We start from the raw sequence: 18987 nt of genomic DNA, 5'->3' as shown, positions 1-18987 counted from the left end.
TCAATCTCTGCAACTTAAAAAGGCTAGGTTGTCTAGAACACTGAGAGGTCACCTGACTTACCCGGAAACTATGTCAGAAAAGGGACTTAAATCAAGGTCTTCCTGATTTGGGAGGCCAGTTCTCTATGAAATATACCAAAGATACTCTCTAGGTCCTTTCTTACCAACCTAGAAAAAACTCAAAACTACATTAACTACATAGATAATCAGTATAATTCTAGCTATATCAAACGAGTTTGGACAAGAATGACAATAATAACAATAGCCAGTTTTACATAGCGATTAAGGTTTGCAAAGCATTTTACATGTTAACTCATTTAATCCTCACAAAAACCCTGAGAGTTAGGTGTTATTATTATCTCCACTTTACTGATGAAGACACCCTGGCTTGACAGGGTCATATACAATTAGTATGTATCTGAGGTAGGATGTGAACTTAGGTCTTCCTAATTCAAAAAGAGGTTCCCAAAGTGGGCAATATCACCTCCTGAGGGATGCTAGGGGGGACAGGCTTGGTAGTAGACATGGATGTAATGGGGTGGAGGGGGGGGGCACTGAATAAAAATAAGGGGGAAGTGGAAGCATAGGAAAGAAAACAAATTTTTGAAAAACCACGCGTACATGTTTCATCTGTTATTTAAGATTAAAGTCGTGATGATTACATTATCTTCCAAATAAACACACAAAATACAAGTTATAACTGGTCAGTGGTCAGGTCCGCCGACAAGTCTTAAAAACAAGTAAGTTGTTGGCAGGTGAGCATGTTGCATTGTCAGAAAGTCCAGCATGCACTGGCAGGAATATGTTCCTGTAATGAATTGTTTACAATACGATATTATACAGTTACATGTTGCCTTATTAAAATTTCAAAGCAAGAAAAAAACCCACAAATTTACAAAAAATTATTAAATTGAAGATGTCATTTAAAAAAAATTTTTTGAAATGACACAAATTTCAAAAAATAATAATAATAATAATAACAATAATTAAAGGGTAAAAGATTTCCGGGGGGGGGGGGTGATGAGTAACTTTGGATCCACTCCCACAGGAAAGTTCTGTATACTTTTCAAAACCAGGTCACAAAAGTTGTAATCTGATGGGTTAAGAATTACTCACAATGCCATTGGGCAATTTGTATTCTTATTAAATAAGAAACCCCAAATGCAGGGCCACTAAGTGGCACAATGGATAGAGCACTGGCCCTGGAATCAGGAAGACCTGAGTTCAAGTTCTACATCAAACATATAACACTAGCTATGTGACCCGGGCAAGTTACTTAACCCCAACTGCCTCACAAAGAGGAAAAAAAAAATAAAAAAATAGAATGAGAGTAGGAAATTAGGAAGAGTGATCCTACAAAGCTTAAAAAGATTTAAGAGATGAAGTCAAACAACAAACTACACAAATCTGTCACACAAAGGTCATCACTATGAAGTTGGTGAGGTGATTTTTTTTTTTCTGGTCACAGTAAATGACTATAACCACCTTCCTGAAATGTAATGTAATATAATCTACATAAGTGATCAAAGGACCTACTATACCAATGAGATCTATGATACCAGAAGTAATAAAATAAGTTATATATGTAAAAGCAAAAGCACATGTTAATAAAAATTACCAGATTTTTTTACATTATAACAAGTCTATAATCAGTGTTACCACATATAAATGGAATTTTATTGCCACATAAAACAGAATAAAGCATGTTTTATTTGCTTCATTCAAGTAAACATGAAATATATTCACCAACTGTAACAAATCGAAGGCCAGGTATTTAAAAAAAAAAAAAAAACACCTGCAACAAGGGGGATGTTTTTGTCATTCCAAAGCAATACTGTTAATTCTCTTCGGTTCCAACTACATTGGGATAAATTAGTAATTGGCAACTTTTTATAAAAGTTGTTGATATGCCAGGGTAGGTTTTAGTTTTCCCTTCGGTTAAAAAAAAAAAAGTATGTCAAACTAGGAGGGAGTATAAAATAGTAAAAATTCTAAATTAGTTCACTTTATAAGTGTTATTTATAGTTTAAGCTCACAGATTTTAAAACTAAAGAAACAATGGAGATCACCTAGTCCAAACCCTTTTACAAAAATTCAAAAATCATAAAAAGTTAAATGGCTTGCCCAAGGTCAGAGTGTCAGAGAGTCAGAGAAATTCAAAAGCATGTCACAGGATCACAGAGCCCAGAATTAGGGATATGAGGGATCTCAGAAGTCATTTAGTCAAATCCTTTCAATTTAAAAAAGGGAAATTAAGGCCCAGAAAAGTTATATTACTTGTGCAAGGCCACAAAAGTAATGAGTAGGAAATGGCCCTGGGCTGAGCTTTGAAGGAAGCTGTGGGGTCTGGAAATGTTAATTATAGCAAAAAGACAAGAAAATTTAAGATGGCAAAGAGGAGGTAAAATTAAACCTCTTTGAAGATAATCTGGTAATTTAATTAAAAGGGCTTAGAGAGTTACCGAGGACAGTTAGGTGGCACAATGCCTGCTCTGGAATCAGGAGGATCTAAGTTCAAATTCGGTCTCAGACACTGACTGGCTACAAGACCTTGGGGCAAATCACTTTATCCCTCTTTGCATCAATTTCCTCATATGAAAAATGAGCTGGAGAAGGAAACAGCAAACCACTCCCATATCTTCGCCAAGAAAACCCCAAATAGGGTCACAAAGAGTCAGATTCAACTGAAAGATGACAGTAACAGTCCAATCCACTCTTTTTATGTATGAGAAAATTGAGGCTCTTTTTACATATGAGAAAACTAAGACCTAAAGAGTTTAACTGAAATGACTTACCCAACATCATAGGTACAAATTCCCAGAGGCAGGATATAAACCTAGAACCTTTAATTTCAAAGCAATATACTTTCCATTCCATCACAACACCTAGAGAAGAGACACTTCAGAAGATGCTAAATGTCATATCAAAGTATTGGAAAGGTCCCTACATTACAAACATAAGGTAACCAGACATAAGTTGAGAAACAAATACAAAATGCTTTCCTACAAGATTTCAAGTCTTTGGCAGTCTGTCTCTACCCACTATTTAAGTCCTATCTTTTAACAGACTTCTTTGACCAAAACAAAACAAAACAAAACAAAAACAAAAACAAAAAAAAACTGAGGCAATTTTTATCAAAACTATTTTTAAAAACAAATTAAACTTAAATATCACTAAAACACTATTTCAAAAAACATTTCCAAGCTCTTTAATAATATGTAACATTGAAGTTATCCAGCTGGGATTTATGCCAGGAATGCAGAGATAGTTTGGCATAAGGAAAACTATTAAATTGATTATATCAATAACAAAAGCAATAAATGATATGATTATGTCAACAGATGCAGAAAAGGTTTGACAAAATACAACATTCATTCCTATTAAAAACACTTAAAAGCACAAGTATAAATGAATTTTTCCTTAAATTGATAATAAGCACCTATCTAAAATAATCAGCAAGCATTATTTGTAATGAGGATAAGCTAGAAGCCCTCCCAATAAGATCAAGAGTGAAACAGGGACAGTGGATAAAGTTCTGGCCTTGGAGTCAGGAGGACCTCAGTTCAAATCTGGCCTCACACACTTGACACTTACTAGCTGTGTGACCCTGGGCAAGTCACTTAACGCCAATTGTCTTTAAAAAAAAAAAAAAAAAGAGTTAAACAGGGGGCAACTACTGGCCCTGGAGTCAGGAAGACCTGAGTTCAAATGTGACCTCCCACACTTGACACTTACTAGCTGTGTGACCTTGGGCAAGTCACTTAACTCCATTGCCAACCTACCCCCCTCAAAAAAATATATGAAGAAAATCCAGCCTCACAAAGATATGTAGCCAATAAAGGGAAGAGTATTAAGAAAAAAAAAAAATGACAGATGCGAGCTGCCACCTCAGAGATCTGACTTACTGCACCCACCCATCACTGCTTAATCTGCAAAAATGTCTAACAAACCAGATATGGCTGAGATTCAGAGATCCGATGAGTCTAAAATGAAGAAGACAGAAACACAACAGAAAAACCCACTGCTTTCAAAAGAAACAATTGAAGAGAAGCAAGTGAGTGAATTGTAATGAAATCTGCCCTGCCAATATGCACTGTACATTCCACAAGCACTGCCTTCTTAATTTTGCTTCTTTTAGCTGTTTAACTTTGTAAGATGCAAAGAGGTTGGATAAAGTTTAAGTGACTGTGCTGCCCTTTCAACATCAGAAGAATAAAGAATTACTGACACTGAACTGAATGAAGGCGCAGCCAGCTGCCTCTTTCCATCTGCCTGTCCTGGCTAGTTTGGGCCTGGTGGCATTAAAAAAAAAAATTTTTTTTTTTTTAAAAGAGCTTGCAGGGCAGCTAGGTGGTGCAGTGGATAGAGCTCTGGTCTTGGAGTCAGAAGGACCTGTGTTCACATCCGGCCTCAGACACTTGACACTTCCTAGCTGTGTGAGTCTGGGCAAGTCACTCAACCACACTGCCTAGTCAAAAAAAAAAAAAAAAAAAGTCAATCATAAAAAAAAGCTTGCACGTTGGTGAAAAGAAGAACCTAGGTGGGACTACAGCAAATCTAGTTAACAGTAAAATGCAAAGCTGCACCAAGGTCCTGGCAAGCTATAAAATACAGTTAATCAGAGTGCTATTTTTTTTTTTGTTCAAATGATTTTAATTATTGGAGAATGCACAATTTTTAATACGCAAATAAAAAGTTTTAAAACTTGAAAAAAAATTTAAAAATTAGAGTAAAACAAAGATGCCCATTATCACCAATATTATTCAATTTTGTATTAGAAATGCAAGCAATAAGAATAAGAGAAGAAAAAGAAATTAAAAGAATCAGAATGGGCAATGAGGTAATAAAACTATCTCTTTTTGCAGATGATATGATGACATACTTGGAAAATCCTAGAGATTCATTAGCTTTAGCAATAAGAGAAGAAAAAGACATTGAAGGCATTAGAATAGGCAAAGAAGAAACAAAGCTTTCACTCTTTGCAGATGACATGATGTTATACTTAGAGAATCAAGTAAAAAACTACTTGAAATAATAAACAACTTTAGCAAAGTTGCAGGCTATAAAATAAACCCACATAAATCATTGGCATTTCTATGTATTACCAACAAAGCCTAACAGCAAGAGATAAAAAGAAAAATTCCATTTAAACTTACTGTAGACATTATAAAATATTTAGGAGTCTACCTCCCAAAATAAACCCAGGAACTCTATGAACACAATTACAAAACACTTTTCACGCAAATAAAATGAGATCTAAATAATTGGAAAAACATCAGGTACTCATGGGTAGGCCGAGCTAATGTAATAAAAATGACAATTCTACCCAAGCTAATTTACTTATTCAGTGCCATACCAATCAAACTACCAAAAAATTATTTTATAGAGTTAGAAAAAATAATAACAAGATTCATTTGGAAGAACAAAAGGTCCAGAATATCAAGAGAACTAATAAAAAGAAAGGCAGGGGAAGGTAGCCTAGCCATTCCAGAACTTAAATTGTATTATAAAGCAGCAATCATCAAAACTGCTTGGTACTGGCTAAAAAATAGAGTGGTGGATCAGTGGAATAGGTTAAGTATGCAAGACACAGTAGTCAATGACTATAGTAATCTATTATTCAATAAACCCAAAGACCCCACCTTCTGGGATAAGAACCCACTCTTTGAAAAAAACTGCTGGGAAAACTGGAAAAGAGTATGGCAGAAACTAGGCAAAGACCAAAATCTCACACTATATACCAAAATAAAGTCAAAATGGGTACATGATTTAGATATAAAGGCTGATACTATAAGCAAACTGAGAGAGCAAGGAGTAGTTTACCTGTCAGATCTATGCAGAACAGAAGAATTCATGACCAAACAGGAGACGGAGAACATTACGAAAAGCAAAATGGATAATTTTGATTACATTAAATTGAAAAGTTTTTGCACAAACAAAGCCAATGCAACTAAAATTAGAAGAAAGGTAGAAAATTGGGAAAGAATTTTTACAACCAGTATCTCTGATAAGGGTCTTATTTCTAAAATATATAGAGAATTAAGTCAAATTTATAAGAATACAAGCCAATACCCAATTGATAAGTGGTCAAAGGATAGGAACAGACAGTTCTCAGATGAAGAAATTAAAGTCATTTATAGTCATATGAAAAAATGCTCTAAATCACTATTGATTAGAGAAATGCAAATCAAAACAACTCTGAGATACCACATCACACCTATCAGAATGGCCAACATGACAAAACAGGAAAATGATAAATGTTGGAGAAGATGTGGGAAAATTGGAACACTAATGCATTGTTGGTGGAGTTGTGAAATGATCCAACCACTTTGGAGAGCAATTTGGAACTATGCCCAAAGGGCTATAAAAATGTGCACACCCTTTGACCCAGCAACAGCACTTCTAGGGCTATATCCTAAAGAGATCACACAAACGGGAAAAGGACCTACATGTACAAAAATATTCATAGCAGCTCTTTTTGTGGTGACAAAGAATTGGAAATTGAGGAGATGCCCATCAGTTGGGGAACAGCTGAGCAAGTTGTGGTATATGAATGAGATGGAATACTATTGTACTATAAGAAATGATGAACAGACTGACTTCAGAAAAACCTGGAAGGCTTGTATGGTCTGATGCTGAGTGAAGTGAGCAGAACCAAGAGAACGTTGTACACAATAACAGCCATGTTGTGTGATGACTAATATTGATAAACTTAACCCTTCCTGGCAATACAAGGATCTAAGACATCTCCAGAGGCCTTGTGATGGAAAATGCTATCCACACCCAAAGAAAGAACTACGGAAGCCGAATTGCTATTTTTTTTCTCTTGTGTTGAGTTTTGTTTCCTCTTTCTGATGGTTCCTCCTATTGGTTTTAATTTCTACTTACAACATCACTAATGTGAAAATATGTTTAACAGAAATGTAAATGCACAGCCTATATCAGATTGTGCGCCATCTTAAGGAGGGTGGTGGGGAGGAAGGGGGAGAAAAATTTTAAACTCAAAAGCATATGGAAGTGATTATTGATAAATCAAAATAAATTAATTTAAAAAAAGAAAACAAAGGAAAAAAAAAGAAAATCCTAGAGATTCAACTCAAAGGCTAGTTGAAATAATTAATAATTTTAGCAAAGTAGCAGGATATAAAAGAAACCTACATATCACCAGTATTTCTATATATCACCAACAAAACCCTGCAAGAAGAGATGCTAAGAGATACCCCATTTAAAATAACTGTAGACAGCATAAAATACCCAGAACTATACCTACCAAAACAAACCCAGGAACTATATAGACATAATTATAAAATTGATTTTATATAAAGTTAAATTTTAAAAACTGAAGAAATATTAATTGTTCATGAGTGGGCAGAGCCAATATAATAAAAATGACAATTCTACCTAATCTATTTATTCAATGCCACCCCAATTAAATCATCAAAAGGTTGTTTTAACAAGCTAGAAAAAAAAGCATATTCATTTGGAAGAGCAAAAGGTCAAGAATATTAAAAGAATTAATGGAAAAAAGTAAAGGAAGGAGATTTAGCAATATCACATATTTTTTATTATTTATTTTGATTTATCAACAATCACTTCCATAAGCTTTTGAGTTTTAAATTTTTCTCCCTCTTTCTCCCTAAGACGGCACACAATCTGATATAGGCTATACATATACATTCCTATTAAGCATATTTTCACATTAGTGATGTTGTAAGGAAGAGTTAGAACCATCAATTAGAACCAATAGGAGGAACCATCAGAAAGAAAGAAAACAAAACAGAAGAAAAGCAGTACCACATCTTAAGCTGTATTATAATGTGGTAACTGTAGAAAGATGGATCAGTGGAACAGGGCAAACATATAATATACAGTGGTAAATGATTACAGTAACCTTGTGTTTGACAAATGTAAAGATTTAAGCTTGTGGGATAAGAATTAACTATTTAGTTAAAAACTGTTGGGAAAACTGGAAAGCAGTCCAGCAGAAACTGGATATACACCAGTATTTTATACCATTTACCCAAGATAAGGTCAAAATGGATACATGACAGCTACAAAGGGAGACATTACAAGAAAATCAGAAGAACATGGAACATATTACCTATCAGACTTGTGGATAGGAGAATTTATGAATAAACAATAAATAGCATTGTGAGGTATAAAATAAATTGTTTTGATTATATTAAATTAAAAAGGGTTTGTAGAAATAAAACTACAGTAGACAGGATTAGAAGGAAGGTAAGAAACTGGGGAAAAAAATTTATACATTGTTTCCCAGATAAAGATCTCACACTTCAACATACAGAGAACTTGGTCAAATTTTTAAGAATATGAGTCATTTCTCAATTGATAAATAGTAAAAGAATATTAACAGGCAGTTTTTTGATGAAGAAATCAAAGCTGTCAATAGTCATATGAAAAGTTGTTCTAAATCATTACTGACTAGAGAAGTACAAAAGTTAAAAGAACTTTGAGATATCGTCTTACACCTATCAGATTAGTTAAAATGACAGAAAGGGAAAATGACAAATGTTAGAGGAGATATGGAAAAATTGGAACACTAATACACTGTCAGTGAATGTGAACTGATCCAATCATTTTGGAGAGCAATCTGGAATTCTGCCCAAAGAATTATAAAACTATGTATATCTTTGACCCAGCAATACCACTATTAGGTCCGTTTCCCAAAGAGATCATGGAAAAAAGAAAAGAACCTATACGTTCTCAATTACTGAACTGGAAATTGAGAGGATGCCCATCAACCAGGTAATGGTGAAACAAATTGTGGTATATGATTGTGATGGAATCCTATTGTGCTGTAAGAAATGATGAGCCGGCTGATTTTAGAAAAATAGAGAAAGATTTGAGAGTGAAACGAGCAGAACTAAGAAAATACTGTATACAGTAAGAGCAATACTGTTAGAAGAATTACTGTGAATGATTCAGTTATTCTGAGTATTATAAATATTCTAATCAACTACAAAAGACCTATGAAGCATGATGCTACCTAACTCCAGAGAAAGAATTGATAAATAGAAGTATGCATAGTATGGTTATATAATATACATATACACAAGGTGGCCCTTCCCTAGTACAGGGTAGGGAGGGAAAGAGTTCAGAACTTAAATTTCAGGGAGCAGCTAGGTGGCGCAATGGATAGAGCACTGGCCCTGGAGTCAGAACGACCTGGGTTCAAACCCAACCTCAGACACTTGACACTTACTAGAGGTGTGACCAAGTTACCAAGTCACTTAACCCCATCGCCTGGCTCAAAAAAAAAAAAAAGGAACCTAAAATGCAACCCCAAAATTTTTTTGAATAAAAAAAAAGTTACGCAGAGGAGGTGAAGTTAGAGTTAGCATTTTTGCCCAGCTCATGCCAGACCAAATTCTCATCACAAAAACCAAGACAAAGTCACCATGCCAGCCAAAAGCAGCTTTAGAAAATAAGAGAGGTCTTATGGACACAGGGATGGGGGAACCGGCCAAGAACAAAATAGTGGGAGCATTTCAATGCCAAGCAATACAAAGACCAAAAACCAGGAGAGTTGGTACTAGATAAGAAAACAATCCCCCAGGGAAGCCCTAAATGAGTAGTGAGAGCAGGAACAAGTATCACCTGGCAACTCTGCTACCCATTATCCAACTCCAGTTCACAGATTCAAGATGGAGAGAAACAGTAGCAATCAAAAGAGGGCTGAGTGAAAGAAGCCCAAGTTGTATAAAAAAGTTCCAAAAACTTAAATGTATGACTCTTATAGGTTTGTGAAAAGATTTCTCCCCATATCACACTTTTTCAGAAGTTCCCAAATATTGAGGACCACAGACAGAGACATAAAAATAGCAGAAAGACATAAAAGAGAGTAGAGCTAAAGCTAGACATTCCTCCCAAGAAGTAAGCAGAGACAATACTAACATAAAATCCAAAATCAAGTCCAAGCAGGATGCAAGATTTACCCTTTAAAGACCTCTTCTGGTAACAAGGAAGCTCAAAATACAAACACAGAAGGTAAATGAGTAGAAAACACTCACAAAGCAAAGACTCAAAGAAAAAATGCAAAATGGAAACAACCACAACAAGAATTCCCAGAACAGTTAAAGAGGAAAAAAATTATTTTTAAAAAAAGAAATGGAAGACATGGAAAGAGAATTAATAGCTTGGAAAAGAAGTACAGAACCCTACTAAAGACAATAACTCCTTGAAAAATAACTCCAAGCCAAACAGAAAATTATGACCACATGAAACATCAAAAAAGAAAAACAAAAAAAAAGTCAAAAGACTGAAAAAATGGAACAAAATGTGAAATATCTCATAAGAAAAACAACTGACCTTGAAATAGATCAAGTTGAGATAATTTAAGAATCAATGGAACATCTGAAATCCATGAACAACAACATAAAAAGAGTCTACACATACTATTTCAAGAAGTTATAAAGAAAAATGCTGCCCAGATATCTTAGAACCAGAGGGCAAAGTGGAAACTGAATCAACCAGTCACTTCCTGAAAGAAACTCCATAATGAAAACTCCCAAGAATATTCTAGCCAAAATCCAGAACTCCCAGTTCAAGAAGAAAATACTGAAAGCAGCCAGAAAGAAAAAATGAAAGGATTGAGGAGCCACAGTCAGGATCACACAAGATTTATCAGCCAGCTAGGAGGACACGGAATATGATATTCCAGAAGACAAAGGATCCAGGATTACAACCAATACCTAACCAGCAAAACTGAATATAATTCTAAAAGGGAGGGGGGGAAAAAAGCCATTTAATGGATTAAAGTACTTTCAAGTATTCCTGATGAAAAGACTAGAGCCATATAGAAAATGTGACGTCTAAACATGGGAATCAAGAGAAGCATAAAGAGGTAAATGTGGGAAAAATCAACTAAACAAGGCTGAACTGCTGATATTCTTATATGGGGAGAGTATATATGTAACTCCTAAGAACTTTATCAGTACCGGGGGTCTTAGAGGGAGTCTGATTAGACAGATGGCCTGGGTGTAATTCTATTATATTGGGATGATTTCAAAAAATAGATGGAAGGGTGAGGAAGAGACGTATAATAAGAGAGGGGAAGGGGGAAGAACAAGGGAAACTATCTCCCATAAATGGGGCATAAAAGGAAGAGTTTTTACAACAGAGGGGGCAGTAGTGAGAAGGCGAGAACATCTGAACCTCACTCTCATTTGAGTTCAGGGAGGAAAGAATATACATAGACAGAGGTAGACCTAACTAAAACACAGAAACAAAGAAACTACATTTTGCTAAAAAAGATATCACAAGCAATGAATTAATATAAATATCAATATGGAATATATATATACCAAATGACAAATTATCCAAATTCTTTAAGTAAAAGTTAAATGAATTATAGTAGGAAATAGACTGCAAAACTGTATTAGTAGAGAACCTCAATTTTCCCTTCGGACATATTTAGACATAAAATAAACAAGAAAGAAGATGCTGAATAGAATTTTTCTAAAAGTTTGATATGACAGACTTCCGTAAAATGGGAATAGAAAAGAAAATACCTATTTTTCAGTTATGCATGGCACCTTCACAAAAACTGACAATGTATTAGGGCATGAAAACCTCACAAACAAAAGCAGAAAAACAATTATTAAATATATCTTTTTGTGACCATAATGCAATAAAATTACATTAAAGGGTCTTTGAAGTATAGATTAAAAATTAATCTGAAATTAAATAATGTAAGCCTAAAGAATGTGTCAAAAAATAAATTACAGAAACAATAAATAATTTCATTAAAGATAATAATAGCAATGATATCACATACTAAAAGTTGTAAGATTCAGGCAAATCAGTACTGAGGGAAAATTTTATATCTCTAAATATTTACAGCAATAAAAGAAAAAGGAAAGATCACTGATTTGCTCATGCAACTAAAAAAACTAGAAAAACAAATTTAAAAACCCCAATTACACAACAAAATAGAAATTCTGAAAATCACAGGTCAAATTAACAAAAATAAAAGTTAAAAAAAATCAATTAAAAAACAACTAATAAATAAAAACAGGAGCACCTATTTTAAAGAAAATAAACCACAGGCTGATTTAATTAAGAAAAAAACCCTAAATTACCAGTATCAAAAATGAAAAAGGTAAATTCACAACCAATGAAGAGGAAATAAAGGCAACTGATAGAAACTATTTTGCCCAACTATATCTCAATAAAACTGATAATCTAAATAAAATGGATGATTATTTACAGAACTATAAATTGCCCTTATTAACAAAACAGGAAACAGAATATTTAAATAGCCCTAACTTTAAAAAAAAGAAAGAAAGAAAGAAAAGAAATTGAATAAGCCACAAATAAACTCTCTAAGAAAAATACTCAGGACCAGAAAACCTTGCAAGCAAAATCTAACATTAAACATTTAAGAAACAATTAATTCATATACTACATAAACTTTTTAAAAAACAGGTACAGAAGGAATTCTAGCGTACAAATATGGTCTATCTAAATCAGGGAAAACAAAAACCGAAAGAACAACAGACCAATTTCCCTAATGAATACAGAAGTAAAAAAATTTAATTAGCACACTAGCAAGGAGATTATAGTATATGACAAAGATTATATACTATGACCAGGCTGATCTGAGGCCAAGAATACAGAGTTGGTACAATAGCAAGAAAATTGTAAGCAAATCTGACTATATCAATAACAATAACAAAAAACACATTCTTATTTCATTGGATGCAATAAAAGCTTCTGACAAAATAAAATACCTATTGCCTGTTAAAAAAAAAATGCAAAAGCATAAGGAATAAATGGAGTTTTTCTTAAAATGATAAGTAGTATCTATCTAAAACCAAGAATAAGCATTATCTGTAGTGGGGATATAGACTTTCCAACAAGATCATGGGTGAAGCAAGGATATTCATTATCATCTCTAATATTTAATACTGTATTAGAAATCCTACTTACAAGGGCTTGATCTGGGACCAGAGTGATGTGGAATTAAGGCTTGTCTTTAAAGAAAAAACCAAAAGAAGATAACAGGAGAAACCTGAACAAGAACTAGATGAAAGAATGATTGCTGTCTGGCAACTCTGTCATCTGCTATCACTCCCATGTCACAAATCATGGATGTAGAGTTATGAGTATTGGTGCTACACTCAAAGGTTTAAAATATCTACCATGTGGACCCCAAAACCAGCAAATGAATTTACACCAGGCACCAAAATTCCTAGCTGCATCTATGTGCTGCATAGGAAGTGTTTACTATATACTATTTTGTTTAAAAAAATAATGCAAATTCAATCAGGAAAAATTAACAATATGCTACATGCACTCACAATCATTTAAAAAATGGAGACAAAACTTCATTGTATGTGCTGTGTATTATCTCTGGGAAGTTTTCAATAGTCCTGTTTTAATACCTATTTACCTTTAATTCAACCCACTGACTTTGCCCTGCAAATAGTTCACAACATATGGAGAGCTGAAGGGAAAGAAATTAAGATGTTTGTAGCCCTGGACGATGTCATTTTGCTAAATGAAACTTTTCTTTCCTTCTACTTTGTTTACTAGCAAAAGATTTTATAAGTATAATATTGTGACCATTTGCTCAGGGAATATATGAGCCAGGAAAATTGTGAATTTTGAAAGAGAATTCAGCTCTTTTAAGGGTACTGCTTTGCACTAATCTGAGAAGTATTCTTTTATACTGTTAAGCAGCAATGAATTGGAGTTAAGTAGTAGTTGAGCTTCAAGACAAGACAGGTCTCAATGCTGTTACAATATTTTGCTTAAAGTAATATAAATTCATAAAACATTGTACAAAGCAATATGTCTTAAATTCCAAAATATATTTGAAAGTTAAATAAAAGTTTTTCATGTTAAAAAAAAATAAATCCTACTTAGAGCAAAAAAGAAATTGAAGAAATAAGCAACTCGGAAACAAAACTATCACTTTTTGCAGATAGGGGAGGGAGGAATTGGTCTTAAGCAAAAAACCTACCCTAGGGGCAGCTAGGTGGCACAGTGGATAGAGTTCCAGCCTTGGAGTCAGGAGGACCTGAGTTCAAATCCAGCCTCAGACACTTGACACTTACTAACTACGCGACCCTGGGCAGTCACTTAACCCCGATTACCTCACCAAAAACCAAAAACAAATAAAAAAACTCCCAATGATGTACAAAAATATTTATCACAAATCACAAATCTGTTACCAAGATTTATCAATTTCACATTTACAGCATGTCTTAGTATACAACCCCTTCTCTCCTCTGACACTGCCACCACTCTACTCCAGGCCCTCATCACATCCACTGGAAGACTACACTAGCCAGTATCTAAGTGAAGCTGGAAAATGATACTCCACCTCTCACCTCTGCTCATTTTCACTGGCTGCCTGTCCCCCATGCCTAGAATGTTCCCCCCCTCCCCACACCTCTACCTACTAGGTTCCCTGGCTTCTTTGATGTAACAGCTAAAAATCCCACCTTCTACATCCTGTAGAATCCTTTCCAATCCCTCTTAAATGCTCGTGCCTTCTCTCTGGTGATTATTTCCGATTCATTCTATATAAAGCTTGTAGTATATGGTAGTCTGAGAGTTGTTTCCCCCATTAGACCATGAACTCCTTGAAGGCAGGAGCTATCTTTCGCCTTTGTTTGTATACGCAATGCTTAATAAACATTTGCTGACTATTTAACTTGAAGAAGAAAAGATTTATGGAAGACACGATAGCTGACTTCAAGGATTTGAAGAGCTAGCACGTGGAAGAGGAATTAAATTTGTTCTGCTTAGCCTGGGACAGAGGAACAAGGAACAAAGGGTGGAAACTGTAAAGAATCAAATTTTGGCTTCATGTCAGAAAAAACTCCCTAACAGAGCCATCCAGAAGTAGAATAGACTGTCAAAGGAGGTGGTGGGTCCTTGCCTCATTAGAAGTCTCTGAGCCAAGGCTGAACTAGATGACCAATGAATGTCTTCAAACTCTGAAATTCTATGATTCTATGACATAGGTATACATATATGTATACGCATAATACTAGTAGGTTGACATTTATGTAGCACTCCCCTTCGGGTATGTAAAATGTTGCACATACATAAACCTAGTTCGACCTTGAAAACAACCTAGTGAGTTAAGTACTACATATACTGTTAACTCCATTTTATGTGTGAAGAAGCCAGGGCTCAGAGATGTTAAGGAACATGCCTATAGTATCAAAAGAAGACTTTGAACCCAGGTCTCTCCTCCCTCCAAATCTTGTTCAGTATATATGCATACAACCATGAATGACAGACACCACAGATGGACAATGAGCTGCTGCCAGAGTTGAATGAGAGGAAGATGTCAGGTTGGAATACATTTGAGAAACTGCACCTTATTTACAATGATCCCAAACTTATCATTGCCACAAAAGCTGAACTCTTTAACACCCCTATCTTCTTAGTAAAGCTATATATATAGCATTCTGACATGCCACAAATCTAAGCATAAAAATTATCAATAACCTCAAAGATGATGGAAAAGTATGTAGCATATATGTTTGTTGTTGTTCAGTCATTTCCAATTCTATGACCCCATTTGGAGTTTTCTTGGCAAAGATATTCAAGTGGTTTGCCATTTCCTTCTCCAGTTCATTTTATAGATGAGCACAGTGAGTCAAACATGGTTAAGTGACTTGCCCAGGACCATACAGCTAGTCAGTATCTGAGGCCAGATTTGAATTGAGGAAGATCAGTATTCCTGACTCCCGGCCTAGCACTCTATCCACTATGCTGACCATGTAGCATGTGTAAGTATCCTGTAAAATACTACCCCTGAAATGAACTGTCAAGAATTCTCCTCAATTATATCTCTAAGAGATCTCCACCATTAATCTCATTACCTCCATCCTAGTTCGAACCCTCAATGTCTCTGGTCTAAACTATTACAAAAGCTCCACGACTGATCTCCCTTCTTCAAAGCTACTTTCTCTCTAATCCATCCTCCACAAAGCAACCAAGCCAAATAAAAATTCCTAATGCACAAGTCTAATACACACCTCAGCTGAAGAAGTTTCAGTGGCTCCCTATTGCTTTTAGGAACAAATACAAACTCCTGCTTGGTATTTAAAGACTTTCATAATCTGGCACCAATATATCTTTCCATATTGATTTCACTTTATTCTCCCTTGTGGATTCCAGCTAAACCAAGGTACTTCATTTTTCATCTACATGATATTCCCTCTTCAGCCTCCATGAACTTTGCAAAGACTGTCCCATACAGACCCAGAATGTGTTTCCTCCTCATCTCAGTCTCCTGGAATTCCTAGCTCCTTTCAGAATTCATATGAAATGCTATCACCCATAAAACATGTTTCCAAATTCTCCAATTACTACTGTGTTGTATTCCTCCCAAGATTCAAAAATAACTTGGTACAGATTTTACATTTACTTATCAGTATACATTGCCCCAGTAGAACGTAAGCTTCTTGAGGACGGGACTTTATTGTTTCTGTCTTTGTATTCTCAGGCTATAGGACAGTGTTTGGTAAATAGAAATGAATTATTAAATGCTGTTGAACTGAAGAAATATAAAAGACATCCATAATGGATTGATAACCTCCCAAAAAATGGGCTCATCACATATGAAAATAAGAAACAACAAACCCAAGTATTACACTGGTACCTCACAGAAAATAAAAGAGCAGAAGTTCTCTAGTATACTAGTTGTATTTCCTAGTTGAGAATTTATGTAAAGAAACAGACATGAATTGGATAGGATTAAAATGCCTGGAGGGATCACAATTTGACTGTGCAGTCACACTGATGAAATCCTATAACCAACCTATAATGTATTTATTTACATTGAAATATGATAAAGAAAAAAAAAACAACCAACAGGAAAATTCAAATAAAGTTTCCTATACATCAAAAGCTGCTAAAACAGATGTTTCAAGATACCTTTGTGTCCAGGAGTTGATATAAGCAAATATTTTGAGAGTATGTTCCTTTCTGAGTTGCAGTCCATCACCACCTTCAACGTCCGATACTAAAAAAAAAAAAAAAAAAAAAAAAAAAAAAAAAAAGGGAGGGGAGGGGATACACATTTAGAAATAATAATTGACATTTCAAAACTAAAATCTCAGTTCAAAAATAAAAATACCTCACAGAATATTTTACTTTAGCTCCAAAACAAAATTATTTAAACTATGAAAATTTAGAAAAACCCCAGTTTGATTTTCTGAAGTTACTAAAATTTTCTTGAACTTAGCCTAAACCTTTAACTTAACTTTAACTTAAAACACACTGAATATTCCTGAAATTTCCTTTACAATTTACAAAACACTTTCCTTAAAATTTTGTGAGAAAAGCACTCCCAGTAGTTTTAACACCATTTTGTAAATTTTAGGAAAGTAAGCCTCAGAGAAGTGAAGGGATCTGACCAAAAACAGATGAGCTAAAGTAGGACCCTTTGACAAAATCTACCAATGTCTTTCTATCATATTACCTTGAAAAAAGCGTTCAATCAAATATTAAGTTAACTAAGTTAATAACATTGTTAACAGATAGGCAATATGGGGAGACTTGAGCTTAAATTTTATCCAAAACACACACTAATGGGGTTACACTGGGCATGTCAATTAACATATGCCTGTCCCTGTTCCTCATCTGTAAAATGGGAGTCCCTGAGATAATTTCAGGAGGTCCGTGAGGTTAAAACAATTTTGATAAAAATACTAAGATGTCTGAATTCCTAATGTGGTAAGTATACTATAAATCACATAAACTAAAACTCTTTGAGGTTCTTAATTTTTAAGAGTATAAAGAGAACCTAAGATTGCAAAGTTTGACAACCACTAGTCTATAGTTTTTCTCAAAGTTCATCTTTGCTTAGAGTTGATGTTAAGTTCATGAATACTATGCAAAAAACAAAACAAAACAAAAAAAACCCACACACACTCCTACACTCAGCTACAAAAAAAAACCTCACTTTTTTAAAGTGCAATAAAAATAATCTAGCTTCAAATTAAACTACCAGTGCTACTATAAATAAGCTAAAGAGGCAAATACATTCAAAAGCCAAACAAAATTTATAGAGTCTTTAAGGGAATTTTAATTACATGAATATATACAATTCTTTTTTAAATACTAAAAATTACATACATGTAAATATATGCCTTGTACATAGCACGTAATAAATGCTTGTTACTGAGCATACAGCACTATTTATGCAAAAGAAAAAAATGAATTCAAGATTTTAATTTTAAACATTTTTTACAAAACTTTAATCTCAAAACTATGAATGAAATCTCAACACATAGGTGGGACCCATTCACAAACAAGGAAGAGATAAATCCCAAACACTAGCAATAACTATGCTAATTATATATAATATATATATATATGTAAGTATAATATAACAAGTACACACACACACACACACACACACACACACACACACACACACACACACGGGAAGCTAGGTGGTGTAGTGCATAGAGCACCAGGCCTGGACTCAGGAAGACCAGAGCTCAAATTTAGCCTCAGACACTAGCTTTGCGACTCTGGGCAAGTCACTTAACCCTGTTTGACTCAGTTTCCACATTTGAAAAATGAGCTGGAGAAGGAAATGGCGAACCACACCTGTATCTCTGCCAAGAAAACCCCAAATGGGCTCACAAAGAATAAAACACAACTCAACAACAACAATACTACTGCTTTTTCGGGGGTCTAGACTTGTGATTTCATTGGTGTTGGGGACTCTATGTGAAGAAACTTTCCTCCACCAATACAAATCAACAACTATTAAACAACCTGAATTTAGTTTGAGGGATCTGCAAAGGACACAGGGAGGTTAAGTGACTTGCCCAGGGTCATTCAGACTACAGTCAGAGTCCAAATTTGAACCTAGCTCTCAATGAGGCACCACATTACTTGACAAGCTAAAACTTACAATATTTATGTGTTAAGGAAAGGAAAATAGAGGTCTCGATGTAAAATTGCAATTCCTTCACATATTCTAAT

The 18987-nt window shown here is 34.6% G+C and overlaps 2 protein-coding genes across 4 annotated transcripts in view; one reads left to right on the top strand and one right to left on the bottom strand.

Annotated features, from left to right (window-relative positions):
• USP34 (ubiquitin specific peptidase 34) overlaps window positions 1-18987 on the bottom strand; it is a 317492-nt gene that overhangs the window by 228414 nt on the left and 70091 nt on the right. For all 3 annotated transcript variants that reach the window (XM_027865141.1, XM_027865140.1, XM_027865142.1), the window contains one exon: window positions 16924-17011. In XM_027865141.1, the coding sequence (XP_027720942.1) occupies window positions 16924-17011 (88 nt within the window). The remainder of the gene's footprint in view (window positions 1-16923; window positions 17012-18987) is intronic.
• LOC114045265 (thymosin beta-4-like) lies at window positions 3938-4069 on the top strand. The gene has a single exon (XM_027865146.1). The coding sequence runs from the start codon at window positions 3938-3940 to the stop codon at window positions 4067-4069; it is 132 nt and encodes a 43-aa protein (XP_027720947.1).

Source organism: Vombatus ursinus, unplaced genomic scaffold (assembly GCF_900497805.2).
Source record: "Vombatus ursinus unplaced genomic scaffold, bare-nosed wombat genome assembly UNPS02014778.1, whole genome shotgun sequence".
Lineage (NCBI taxonomy): Eukaryota > Metazoa > Chordata > Mammalia > Diprotodontia > Vombatidae > Vombatus > Vombatus ursinus.
Note: the sequence above shows the minus strand (reverse complement) of the source record. Positions and strands in the feature narration are given on the sequence as shown.

What these genes read in the sequence shown, in the direction of transcription:
- LOC114045265 (XM_027865146.1), top strand. Translation starts at nt 3,938, where the DNA reads ATGTCTAACAAACCAGATATGGCTGAGATTCAGAGATCCGATGAGTCT.